The sequence below is a fragment of the Labrus bergylta genome, chromosome 11, assembly GCF_963930695.1.
Source record: "Labrus bergylta chromosome 11, fLabBer1.1, whole genome shotgun sequence".
NCBI lineage: Eukaryota > Metazoa > Chordata > Actinopteri > Labriformes > Labridae > Labrus > Labrus bergylta.
The window spans coordinates 702,422-716,716 of record NC_089205.1 but is presented as its reverse complement, the minus strand read 5'-3'; the positions used below and the strand labels follow the sequence as shown (position 1 = coordinate 716,716).

The window sequence follows — 14,295 nt, the reverse complement described above, 5'->3', positions numbered from 1 at the left end:
AGTATGAAGAAGAATTTAAAGAAGAAGATATACTGTATTAATCTTCCGAGTAGGACTGGGTATCACCACTGATTGCTTGAATCGATTTGATTCACAATTTCCCAATTTGATTCACAAGTTCCCAATTTGATTCACAAGTTCCCAATTTGATTGAATTCCTGATTTAATTCCTGATTCCATTCGATATCGATTAATTTTGGGATATGTAAGGGTACAATACCAATTCTGCTAAAATATGATTAGGATTCTCAGAACTAATGTTGTAAATTGTATAAAGAACCTTCCTTCCATTATCAAAAATGTTTAAGTTATCAAAAAGTTAAGGTTTACATAATAATTTGACCCCAAAGCAGTTGCATGCATGTACTTTTTAGTTATCTTGGACAATAGTTCAGCTTGATTCATTGCCGTGTTGAATGCCTCCCAGAAGTTGACTTATATATTCATGGCAATCCTGGAGACAAACATTTTTCCTTTAAAAAGAAAAAAGAAAGATATTCACCTGCCTTTTAACAACACTCTATGAAGAAGTTCATGAATAAATATTGTATAGTCGACGTATATGATGTCAGCCAGCAGAGACCGGTTAATTCACATTCTTTTAAAATGTGCTCTACAAAAACTAGAAAAAAAAATTTGCTCAGAAATTTCACCATACACAATAGGGTTTCAGAGTTTTGCGACGCTGGACTGAACAGAACATTTTTTGCATTAGGATTGGCCTGAAAGTAAATGATTTATTCCACTCCTGAGCTAGCTGTGACTGCATTTAGGCAGCTTGACTCACAATGCATCTCAATAACTTGCCATCCTTACTTTTCTTCACTATACACTATACTTTACTAGTCCAACTATAATGTCAAGCAAGTCAGATACATCTGAACAAACTTTTTAGTAGGATAGTTAGTTATTTAAAAAAAAGTCTGAGTACAACAGTCTAAACACAGAAAAAGAAACATCATTTCTGTAACAGTATTTGTTATACCCAACTATGTAAATCAACATTAGAAACACCAAAATAAATCTGTCTGTTGTTATATACAAAAACAAGTGTAGATAACGAAGCAGGCCGCGGGGCAATGTTATCAACATTAAGCTACTGATGTCACAGGCAACCACCAGATGATCAAGATAAATGAATAAATTATTGAGTGAAAGGAGAAAAGTCAAAACACTGTTTGATACAAAGTAGACAACCACAATGAAATTTCAAGAACACTTTAAGAAACGTCCTAATATTTCTACAGAGTGCCTACACACACAGTTTAAATGCTGTGATCATTTACTCTGTATTGGTATTCATTGGTTGTAAATGTATTTTAGACCTTTATACATTTTTTACAGCAATGCACAGATCAGTTATTTGTACCTATCAGTTAGCACTGCATGTTAACACATAAAAATGTAAAAGTACATCAAGCAGAGGGGTAAACATGAACAAATCTGAAAAAGTTATACAGAAAACATTATGCTATCTCTGCAAAATGTAAAAAAAACCCATCTATTTCTAATTTGAAGGTTTTGTCATTCACTAATGATGACTTAAATGTCTTTGTGATTATTCACTCATACAGTATATTATAAATTTTGCCGTTCACGACTATAGCAACCCATTTTACAATGAGTACAATAATGATAAAAGATGGGAGAGATTTGGGGTTTGTAGCAACAAATAAAAAAGTAGAACTTAAGGCCCTGACACACCAAGGAGATCATTGGCCGTTTGTCCTAGTTGGACCATCGGTGAGCGGTCGTTGCTCTAGTTTTTGCGGTGTGTCCGGCTCTTGTCCGGCTCTTGTGGCCATCGCAGCAATTAACGCAAATTCAACCAATCCCCCCGACCTTGCAATTTTGTCCAATAACCGCAACCTTCCTGCAAATGTGGCCAATCAAAATAGTTTCCCCCGCGAGTTTCACCGATCATAGCAGTCCCCCGCGAAAACGGCGAGCCATACGTCATCAAAGTTGGTGACCATTGACCAAACTCACTTCCTTGAGATGCAGACATGTCAGACACAAACGTTGCACATTTACCTACAATAATAACAGCTAAGGACCGTGCAAGGCAATTCCCCGATGTTCTGCACAGAAGCAGGGGTAAACTTTTTTGCACACTATGCAGCGTTGTGGTGGAACACAAACAAAAGTCATCGATCTACCTCAAAACACACCAGGAGAATGACTGGAACACACGGACAACATACAAGACAAATCAGTGACAGAGGCTGAAAGACGCAAGGCGAGTTAAATAAATAAGCAGGGATAGAGCTTGTCTGAATGCAAAACAAACGGGGTGTGTGTGTGTGTATTAATGAAAATATTCAGGAATAAAAAGTCGTAAAATGTTTAAAGTGTTTTAAAAGCTTAAGGCAAAATATGAATTTGGATGTCTAATGAAATCAGATGAAGTGAGTGTGTGTGTCAGAGAGAGAAAGAGAGAGATGTCACTGAGTGCAGCAGAGGAATATGTAACTTCACAAAGCTAATGGCTCTGCTCAGGTTAAAATCTAGGCATCACTCAATCACATCAAAGTGTGTCTAAGAAAATAGTTTAATAATGAAAAGTCTCTATTTTTTACATAAAAAAACAAATCGTAACTATTGTTGCAATTTTCGCTTCCTGCCACAATTTAATTGCAAAAAAAAACACCTAAAAAAATTGCAACTTGCATTGCAATTTTTTTTTTAAGTTGCATTTTAGGCCGCAACAATCCCCCAAAAAGTCCACAAAATCCTGGAGGGACTGGAGCAATAGTTACATCGCAGGATGTGCGATGGGCAGTAAGGGAAATTAACTCAAAACGTCTACAACTCCTTTGCTGATTGTTAAGAAAGGAAAACTCATCCAGTTATTCTTATTGCAGGGATCAGTAACCTTTTCTATCAAAAGAGCCATTTTTGCTGGCAGCCCCCCCCCCCCCCCCCCCCCCAAAACAAACAATCTGTCTGACGCCGCAAAATATATTTGAAGCTTTCAATGAAGTTTATGTAGCCTGTATAAGCCCATTCACATTACTAATAGATCTAGATGAGAATTCATTTAAATACAAACCCCAATTCCAATGATTTGCAAATCGTTTTCAGCCTATCAAACTGATAAACTTTATTGTTTTTAAATATTCACTCATTTTGAACTTGATGCCCGTTACAAAAAAGCTGGGACAGGGGCATGTTCCAAACAGGTTTTTTTTTAGCATTCCTCAACTTTCCCAGTCTTTTGTTGCCCCTGTCCCAGCTTTTTTGGAACGTGTTGCAGGCATCAAGTTCAAAATGAGTGAATATTTACAAAACATATAGTGTATCAGTTTGATCATTAAATATCACACGCTGCATGCTGTGGGACGCGTAATTACTACTAATTAAAAAACATAACCAACGATCTTGATGAATGGAAGTGAAGCCTACAATTTATTCTAAAACAACTTTCAATGAGAAGTCACTACAGAGGTGTCGTACTCTTTACTGATGGTTAGAGCACCTTCTGTACCGCACTCTGTCATCTCACCTGCTGTTAGGGTCGGGCAGGGCGGCGTGCGTGAGTGGTTGAGCGACTGAGAGAGAGGGAGCGGTGAAGTGAGCGGTGCAGAGCAGGGATTTTGACAATCTGACAGTTTGCTTATAGTTAACATCATATAAGGGGTTAAAGGCAAAAAGGGCAAAACGCAGGGAAAGGACAAACTCTGAGCCATTGTGTGTCTGTGCAGCCTCTCCCACTGTGTGTCTCTCTCTCTCAGGCTGGGGGAGCGCAGCACGTTAACATATTTAATTAATATCCCCGTAATATTATTTGGCCTAATGTCACTTTGTAGGAAATATTATAGATCAATATCAATATTAACGGAGATAAACATCATTAAAACTCACAGAGGCAGACAGGTGAGAGTCTGTAATCATCATTTCTTCAGGAGTCAGGGAGCTGAACAGAGTGAAGCAGTAAGCTTCTCTGTTTCCATCATTTGATTCATTAATGAGATCAAAAACCTCGGGTTAGGGTTAAAGAATATGGCTGCTTGAATCTTCCTAGAAAGTGAACATTTGGGCAGGATCCAAACATTTCTGACGGTTTTGTTTCAGAGTGGTACCATAGACACCAAGAGAGATGGTCATATACTGCAACATATATTGCAGGAAAAAAAAATATTGCAATGTCAGTTTTTTCCAATATCGTGCAGCCGTAATCGCTACCCATCTGCCTTTTTGGCCGATTCGGCAACAGCTCCAGACTCCAGCTCTCCTCACAGGTTCAGGAAAGCCCCTTGAGCATGTCGCTGTAGTATCCATGCTTTCACCCATTAGTGCGGTTTCTCCTTATTTGTCTCCTCCTCTTCTTTTCTTTTTCTACTACGACTAGAAGCTGACAACGCCAGCGCCATTTTCTACTTTTTATCAGACATTATTCTCCATTAGTAGACGACCTATAATACGAGTGGTGCACGACAGCGGTGTGAAAATTGTCTTCTCGCATCATAGCAACAAGCTACCTCCACCCCTCACATGCGCAGAACGAACGAGCTGAGTCTTTGAGGTGTGTTCAAGTGCAACTTTTTGGCCAAGGCGAGAGGCGACGCCACAGGCGGCCTTCGTCTCCACTAGTTCTTTGCTGTCTGCTTGGTGTGTTAGGGTCTATAAGTGGAATACTTTCTAACAAATACTTTTTTCACGAATATTAGCACGAACGCAGGGCAATAACTGCAACTGCTTGAATCAGCCGCTATGAGTCTCAAATGCTGGTTTTCCACTCACATATTTCAAGTACTCGCCACCCCTGCCTCTACAGGATCACAAATCACCTTTGCTCAACAATTACTGAGATATATGGTGTAAAAATGATTTGTGCACCTGTAGAGTTTGCCTTGTCCAACCCCCAAACAGATTTCATTGGTCCCCCTAACTCCTTTTTCGTTCTTCTTCTGAGTACGGAGTCTCTAGCAGTCGGTCTACAAACAACAGAAAGCTAATGCTTTGCTAGCGAGATTTTAAGACAATAACTTTGCGTACTATTAACAAAGTAAATATCATTTGGACGTATGTTTTACAACAATACTAGCTAGCTGTCCAGCACTGCCATTATCCCCAAATCAATATCAAGATATTCACAAACCTGTGTCGGCTACTGTCAGCCCTAGCCTTAACGTAACAACATGGACTCAACATGTTGTGTACACTAACTATGTACTAATGATGTTTGCACTAAGGATTTCTGAATAATTACTTTCAAGTCATGAACAAAATGTATATGTGTGTCATCTTCAGTTCCCCCTCTTTGATTCCTGACCAAGCAAGAGACCTCCAGGGAATTTAATTCCTGTGAGAATTCAGCAAGTTTGGCTGGTGAAAACCGTGGGAGGGGAAGAATCTCAACTGCAGTCTGAGAGGGGAGATGACTAGAGCAATTAAATTATGCTTCTTTGCATGAAATTATTATTGTTGTTAAATATATTACCTTGTGTTGAATCAATGCTAGATATTGTAATTTTCAACATCAAAGCTGGGTGATGGCCGCTCGGCGTCACTCTCAGACTGCATGTCTGTCAACACTACAGTCTATGGTCAATACAACGCTGTTTGCATATTAATGATGATGTTACATCAGTGTTATTTAATAAAGGCAAATGCTTTAGTTAAAGTAAATAAGCAAATATTATTTCATTCGTTTTGTGACATTCTTTGCTGTTATGCGTTCTGTTCAGAATACCTTCGGCTGCCTGTACGCAACACATTTAAGCCATTTTCACATATGCGCTCTGGATAATATCTAGATATTTACAGGAGGACTTCTCCAGAGATTCTCCCGACCTAGCCGTTCACATATGCTCCTCACAGCGGGGGACTTTCCCTGTCAGAGGGGAGGGTGGGCGGGGGATTTCCCGACATAAGACGTGACGTAAATAAACAACGTGGAAGTAGTGGCCGTAGCAACAGAGTCCGCTACACGACGTTATGATGAGAATATTTGTCTTTATATCAATGCTATGTGTAATCCAATGGAATGACAACATCCACTAAAGAGAGGAGAACAACATACTGACGAACAGAAAACATAATGCAGCCGTTTCATTACGTGCACGGAGATCGTAGTGGTCAGAAACTTTAGCAGGTCACTATATAAACGTCACTCGGGTCCCATTGGCTCGAATTGAAATCTGCGGAGTGTATGCTGATGTTCAGTTATCAGCTCACTCTGATATTCTGCGGATAAAATACTAGGGGTCTGGCGAAAAATGCGTCCGGGTAGACAAATCTCTGGAGTTTTTCAGGAGATTTCCGTATGTGTGAAAAGGGTTTTAGTCCTGTTGATACGTTAAGGCCTACATATGTTGAAAATCTTGATATTTTATTTGGGGATAATGGCAGTGCTGGATAGCTAGCTATTATTGTTGTTAACATACAATCAAATTATATTTATTGTTTGTTAAAAGTACGCCAAGTTATTGACTTTGAATCTCACTAGCTTAATGTTAGCTTTCTGGTTCAAAGCTGAGCCAATCTAGTTCGTAGGTGCCCTGGTGCCGACAGCTAGAGACCCAGCACTCAGAAGAAGAATGAAAAGGAGTTGGGGAACAAATGAAATTTGTTTTGGGTGTGGTCAAGGTAAACTTGTAAGAAACTTGTAATTTGTGAGCAGAAAACCAGCATTCGAGACTCGTGAAAATGTGTTTTGCACCATATTCACTGCAACAACTGTAACAAAAACGTGAGCATTTCAGTTTCCTAATTTGTGATAAGTGAGAAAGGATTTGTGCACCTGCAAAGAAAAATTTGACAAGTTGTTACTGTTGTGTTGTGTTTGTGGGACAGACAGAAAATTGCAACCCCTAAAGCATTTTAATCTGTGACTTCAAAGTGTACTGATACAGTTGTGTGACTATTTTCTACAAATATAAAGTCCACTGTCACAGGTGCTCTGGAGTTCTGCTCCACAAATACCTTCATAGGCTTGTTTAGGTTCATCACAGACAAAGCTTGCTCTGTACATACAGAGTTTATTTGATGTAAATTATGTCTTTTTTGGGTAATTTGATGCTAGGCATTATAGAATAAAAAATGGTCCCAAAAAGGCAGACATGAATTTATCTCTCAAGACAGGACACACTGGTAAAAACCATCAGGGTGTTGTCCTGTAGCTCTGATCAAATCTTGGGAACTTGTTTTGAAAAAATAAGAAAACAGTAATACTGCTCGTACCATCTTTCTTGAGTTGCATTCTGTGCCAGCCTCTCTCTTTTTTAACAATGTATTTGCAGAGCTAACAAAATGCAGGAGCAGCAATAAAGCACTTTTTATGATGTTTCTCCCTGCTGAGAATATAGTTGAAAGTGCAACATTTGATTAATTTATGGTATCATCATAATTAACTCTTACTTTGCTAATTATACATAGTTTTTAACAGCTGGGTGAAAATGTAAAGAAAATATTTAGATTTATAAAAATCTCATTTTCAAAATGTCCCCACTTTCCCATAAACTTCTCGTGGACCAGATGAGGGACGCAAGTTTGACACCCAGATCTAGATTTCAAGACATTATTATTCATATACTTCAGTGAGACTTAACTGGAGGATTAAAACAAAAGGGTGTGAGTGCATCTTCCCCTTCATTATATCTATTTGTGTGCTTCTGTTGCTAATCTGCATTCAGACCATAAGGACACAATTTGATGTAAATTCCATATGGACTTCAACAGCATGCCTAGAGTTTCACATCAGGTGGTCAGGGTTACAACTGGACACATAACATAAAGCGTGATTTTGACTTGCACTGGGTGCTATAGTTCTAAGCAGAATTTGTCCTTTATTGATCTGGTTTGATTCAGTAGATCAGAATTGAACCACTGTACCTTATTGATGAGGGTGTGTTTGTTCACAAATTGCTGAGGAAAATACAAGATCCAGGCATGTAACTTTACAGGCTAACCCAACATTTAAGCAACTCACAATTTTCTATTCTATGAAAAAAAATAAAGTGATAGTCATGTCAGTAACCATCTAAATGATTAAAGCAGTAGATGTACTTTTTTCACCTAGATGCTGAACCTGCACATATAAAGCCAACTATTTTTCCCATGAGACCTAACTGAATGCAGATAAATCACTAATGTGGTTACCCCTTTGTTGGTTGTGTCACTTGTCTTGACAGTGGTACTGGCTTTTGTTATGGTCTTTTTTCACTCAAACCAAACCCTGACATGTCTGCAGAAATTGAGTCTTGAATTCCCAAATGTGCTTTTTACTGCCAAAGTATATTGTGTTTTGTGTGTGGTTGCTTTAGTATTGTAATAATTATTATTATTTTGATTATTCAGGAAGTTACAGGGTTTATCTATTTCACTGTTAACCTTGACTCTGAATTCTTTCAGCCGCAAAGACCCTGCAGATCTTTAACATTGAGATGAAGAGTAAAATGAAGGCTCATACGATGACAGATGACGTGAGCTTCTGGAAATGGATCTCCCTAAACACTGTTGCCCTAGTCACAGACAATGCAGTCTATCATTGGAGCATGGAGGGTGACTCTCAGCCAGTCAAAGTCTTTGACCGCCATTCCAGTCTGGCAGGCTGCCAGATCATCAACTATCGCACTGATGCAAAACAGAAGTGGTTGCTGCTCATTGGCATTTCAGCACAGGTAAAAAAAAAAAAAAAAAAAGTGCAGACTCAGATGTGTTTTCAACTGCACTGAGGAGTTAAATGGGAATTCTTGTGCCAACTATGTGGCACAATAGAACACATAAATAGGGACAGTTTATCTATTTTGTTTCTGTACATAAAGAGTAGACTTTGTTTAAAATTGTATCTAAATGAAAAATATTTACCACATGAACATATGAATATTTTCTAGGCCATGATTCCAGTTAAAAGGTGCTGGTTCAGCTCAGCTGGTACAGCAGGTGCCCCTTGTACAGAGGCTACAGTCATTGTCACATTGGTAGCTTAGTGCATGTAATCCACAGTGTCTCCCCACATTTCCTCTCCAGCTGTAATGGCAAGTTATGCTTTTTTTGTTTTTGTTAAGTAGAACGATAGGACCACTTTTCAGTGTTTCCTTCTTTTCTCTCAACTTTTTTCCAGTTTTGCTTTCGTCAGCTATAATTAACATATCTCTGAGATTCTTCAGTCTCTCCTTACCTTACAGTATAACCCTTTTCACACATATGGAAATCTCCTGAAAAACTCTAGAGATTTCCAGGAGGAGCTGTATGTGTGAATGCAACAGCCGAATTTTTTACTCCGATATTACCCGGAGTTTATCCTGCCAGACCCCTAGTATTTTTTCCGCAAATAATCCAGAGGAGCTGATGTCTGAACGCGGCCGAATATACTCCGGAGATTTTCAATTTCAGCCATTGAAAAGAGAATGACGTTCATATAGTGACTGGCTAAAGTGTCTGCATGGGACCTCTACGATCTCCGTGCTCTAATTAAACGGCTGCATTGTGTTTTCTGTTCGTCAGTATGTTGTTCTCCTCTCTTTTGTGGATGTTGTCATTCCGTTGGATTACACATAGCATTGATATAAAGGCAAATATTCTCATTATAGCGTCGTGTAGTGGACTCTGTTGCTTCAGCCGCTACTTCCACGTTGTTTATTTATGTCACGTCTTACTTCAGGAAATCCCCCCACGCCTCCTCCCCTCTGACAGGGAAAGTCCCCCGCTGTGAGGAGCATATGTGAACGGCTAGGTCGGGAGAATCTCTGGAGAAGTCCTCCTGTAAATATCTAGATATTATCCGGAGTGCATATGTGAAAACGGCTTATGTTTACTTTTACTACAAAGCCACGCTGTTGTAACACGTGCAGAGTTGTGGCTTGGCATTGTCTTGTTGAAATAAGCAGGGACGTCCCTGAAAAACATGTTGCTTGGATGGTAGAATATGTTGATCCAAAGCCTATATGTACCTTTCAGCATTAATGGTGCCTTCACAGATGTGCATGTTACCCATGGGCACTAACACACCCTCATACCATCACAGATTATGACTTTTGAACTTTGCGCTGATAACAATCTGGATGGTCATTTTCCTCTTTGGCCTGGAGGACACTACGTTTATGATTTCCAAAAAGAATTTGAAAAGTGGACTCATCAGAGCACAGCACACTTTTCCACTTTGCATCAGTCCATCTCAGATGAGCTCAAGCCCAGAGAAGCCGGCTGTGTTTCTGGGTGTTGTTGATATATGGCTTTGGCTTTGCATGGTAGAGTTTTATGTAGCACTTGTAGATGTAGTGACAAACTGTGTTAACTGACAATGGATTTCTGAAGTGTTCCTGAGCCCACGTGATGATATCCTTTACAGAATGATGTCACTTTTTAATGCAGTGAGGGGTCGAAGGTCACAGGCATTCAGTGTTGGCTTTCAGCCTTTCCTCTTACATGCAGAGATTTCTTCAGATTCTCTGAATCTTTTGATGATATTATGGACTGTAGATGATGAAATCCCTAAATCCCTTGAATTGTACATTGAGAAAAGTTGTTCTTAAACTGTTGGACTATTTGTTCACGCAGTTGTTCACAAAGTGGTGAACCTCGCCCCATCCTTGCTTGTCAAGGTCAATGTCAAGGTTTCTTTATTCGTCTCCCTAGGGAGAACGACTGAGCCTTTCGGGGATGCTCCTTTTATTCCCAATCATGACACTTACCTGTTTCCAATTAACCTGTTCACCTGTGGAATGTTCCAAACAGGGTTTTTTTTAGCATTCCTCAACTTTCCCAGTCTTTTGTTGCCCCTGTCCCAGCTTTGTTGGAACGTGATTGAATATTTACAACAATAATGATTGAATATTTACAACAACAACAAAAAACGATAAAGTGTATCAGTTTGAACATTAAATATCTTGTCTTTGTAGTGTATTCAATATAGGTTAAAAAAGGATTTTCAAATCATTGTATTTTGTTTTTATTTACGTTGTACACAACGTCCCGACTTCACTGGAATTGGGGTTTGTAGATGTTTACATCATCAATATTTAATAAATATTTGCATTTAAAGTTAATGAAGGTGTGAGTCAGAGCACTGACTCATAGCAACACCAATAGTACCGTATTTTCCGCACTATAAGGCGCACTTAAAAGCCTTTAATTTTCTCAAAAAACGACAGTGCGCCTTATAATCCGGAGCGCCTTATATATGGATCAATTGGTTAATTGGTTGATCCATACTGGTTGTACACGGCGCTCAGCGACACTGACTCGGATAATGACGAGAGGGAGCCAGGCATGTTGGATGCCGTACTCGCCCAACTGTTCAATTCGGACACTGAAGAAGAAGAATTCGAGGGATTCGTGGACGGGGAATGAACTGAAAAAGTGAGCTTTACGTGTTATACGTAACTGAACAATGTTGAGTTATGCACTAACGCAGGGGTGCCCAACTTTTTTTGAACCAAGATCTACTTTTAAAGTTACCAGTCTGCCGAGATCTACCAGTCCACATAGTGAGCCATAGCCTTTACCAACAGCCTACAAACGCATTTAATACTCACACAACAAACAGAAAATAATAAATGAGAGTTCTGTAAAAAATAATGCAGACTACAGACTACAGCAGGCTGCTGTGAGATGATTTTGCTTTTGTTAAATTAGCTGCAGACACGGTGAGAGTGAACGGAGTAAAGTCCAACCGACTGTTTGACCGGGTCACGTGTGTTCCCACCTCGGTCCGTACAGATCACGTATCAACTGTGTGCTGTAGCACTAAAAGTAAAAAGTAAAAAGGTTCGCGTGGTGGCTGGCGCTCCAGTGCAAGTGTGTGTGTGTGCGTGTGCGTTTGCGCTGTTTGTTGGTGTGTCTCGTCCCCCGCGATGCGCACAGTCATGACAGCAGAGAGGAGCAGAGAAAAGTAGCTGCAGCTTCATCAAATGCGCTTAATACTCGTAGCATAGTTTCTATATATGACTTTTTGGTAAAACATTTACCCCCCCGGTTTTACCTGCACGTCATTGCGCATGCCTGCACTCTCTCTCTTGCGCGCTCTCTCTCTCTCTCTCTCTCTCTCGCTCGCTCGCTCTCTCATGCACGCAGCAATTTCATGAATAAATGAAAAATTAAATACACACAGGTCGGAAGTATACTTGGGCTCCCAACACAGGTATCGTGTGTGGGAAACAGTGCAATGAAATGAAATTGAAATCACTTTTCTATTTTACAATTGTATTTTATATTGACAAAACATCTCGCGATCGACTGAGAATCAGTCAGCGATCTACCTGTCGATCACGATCGACTGTTTGGGCACCCCTGCACTAACGTTTGAATTAGCGGTATCAGACTGTGTTTCTTTTACGTGTTTACAACTGAACAAGGCTGGGAGATATTGTGAATATGCACATTAACGTTTGAACAACGTTGAGTTATTGTGAATGCACTACGTATAAAACTACGTTTTGAGAGTTAAGAGAAACGTCAAAGAAATAATTTATTATTTGGGGAAATCGTCTTATGTACTTGTGTTTTTGTCGTTTTATACGTTACGTTTTATACGTATTTATATTTATATATTCACAATATCTCCCAGCCTTGTTCAGTTGTAAACACGTTCTATTCTATGCGCCTTATAATCCGGTGCGCCCTATATATGAAAACAGTTCTAAAATAGGCCATTCATTGAAGGTGCGCCTTATAATCCGATGCGCCTTATAGTGCGGAAAATACGGTAATCAATGCTACTCAAACACAGAACTAAGGTTGTCAAAATGTTCACTACTTTGATACCTTTCGATACAACATGCCCATATGGATACAGTAGCTGTTATTTTTACATTTGATACCAGTTAAAGGTACCCTAGTTATGAAAGAAAAACAGATATACACTTGTATTTTCAAACCAAAGAGAGAGAGTAAGAGGGGTAAGCGATGGTCGCTTGACATTGTGATTAAGTAGAGAGTGAGATAAGTGATAAATAGAAATAAGATGTTACTGTTAGATTATTATATTTTATAATATAATCTAACAGCATATATAACAGTTACTGTCCAAAGAAGTGGGTACCCAAGAGGTCATGAGTTTGTGCATGCTTGCATATGGCATGGGAAGAGATATGACAAGATGGAGACTACCACGATGTGTATCATCACCAAGCCTGCCTGTAGTGGAGAGCAAAGAAACACAATAGAGAAAACAACAACAGGAGACTGCAGTCTGTCAAAATGAATCAAAACAGCAGGTTTCCAATAGGATATTAACACACTTTAACCAATGTCTCTGATCAACCCAGTCTCATGTCAAAATATGTAATACCTACGTTTGTCCACAGCGCAAAACGTAGTGGTTTCACAATAAGGACTCTAAAATTGTGACATGTCTATGTTTCCTTTTGTAACATTCCAACATTTTCTATCGAGACCGGAAAGAATCTTCGTAGAAACGAACAAACTAAAGATCATAAACATAAACCGAACGAAGATTATGAAGATACAATGTACATTTGTCACCAGAAAGGTTATGAAAACGACACTTAAGCCATGTTTTTTTTTTTCGCCAGGGGAAAACTGGGCAGTCACGTGACCTGAGGTATGCCTATACAAAAGAATAGGCAAAAGGAAACATAGACATGTCACAATTTTAGAGCCATTATTGTGAAACTTTTACGTTTTGCGCTGTGGACCAACATAGGTATTACACATTTTTGACATGAGACTGGGTTGCTCTGATCCAAGCCTCTGACTTGGAGATGGATATTTTATGCAACAACCAGATCTCCTCCAATGAGGGGGGGTCTAGCTTTTCTGCTTAGCTATAGTAGGTGTGATGAAGCACAAGCTGGGATACTGAGGCATTGTACTGTAGTCTCTTCTGTGTCTTTGTTCTTTTCCCGCCAGAAGTACTTTTGTCAGGCTTCTACATTTAAATACAGACTGGAAGACTCCAGTCTTTGTCATTTCTTTTCTATTCATATGTGCATATTTTATTAGTGTCCTATCGAAGTTTACAAATTCTGGTAGGCTATAGCATCAGCCGTTTTGCAAATCAAAATGTCTGGCTCTTTCATTTAAAAGTGCTAGGTTTGTCTTGGCCAGTGAAAGTTACTTCGCTACCAGGAATGAATGCTTTTTTGCAACAAAAAAAACAAGTTATGCCTGTGTAAACAATACAGGCAAAGGATTAGAACATTGCAACCATCCGTCAATGCAGATAATACAGTGCACATTCTATCCGTTGCAATTCTATGATCAAAAACAGACACGATCAAAGTTGTTTGTATTTTCTACACCAAATTTTGTCAGACAAAACAGAAAAATAGCTGTACACGTACAGTTAATACACACTATGACCATCACTATTTGATCTAATTAGGCGAA

The 14,295-nt window shown here is 39.3% G+C and overlaps 1 protein-coding gene across 6 annotated transcripts in view; it reads left to right on the top strand.

The window, feature by feature from the left end:
- The window catches only part of LOC109992096 (clathrin heavy chain 1), a 78,913-nt gene that overhangs the window by 19,075 nt on the left and 45,543 nt on the right, over window positions 1-14,295 (top strand). For 5 of the 6 annotated variants that reach the window (XM_065960334.1, XM_020644592.3, XM_065960336.1 and 2 more), the window contains exon 3: window positions 8,356-8,624. The exons of the other annotated variant lie outside the window; for it this stretch is intronic. In XM_065960334.1, the coding sequence (XP_065816406.1) occupies window positions 8,356-8,624 (269 nt within the window). The remainder of the gene's footprint in view (window positions 1-8,355; window positions 8,625-14,295) is intronic. 6 annotated transcript variants of the gene reach the window in all.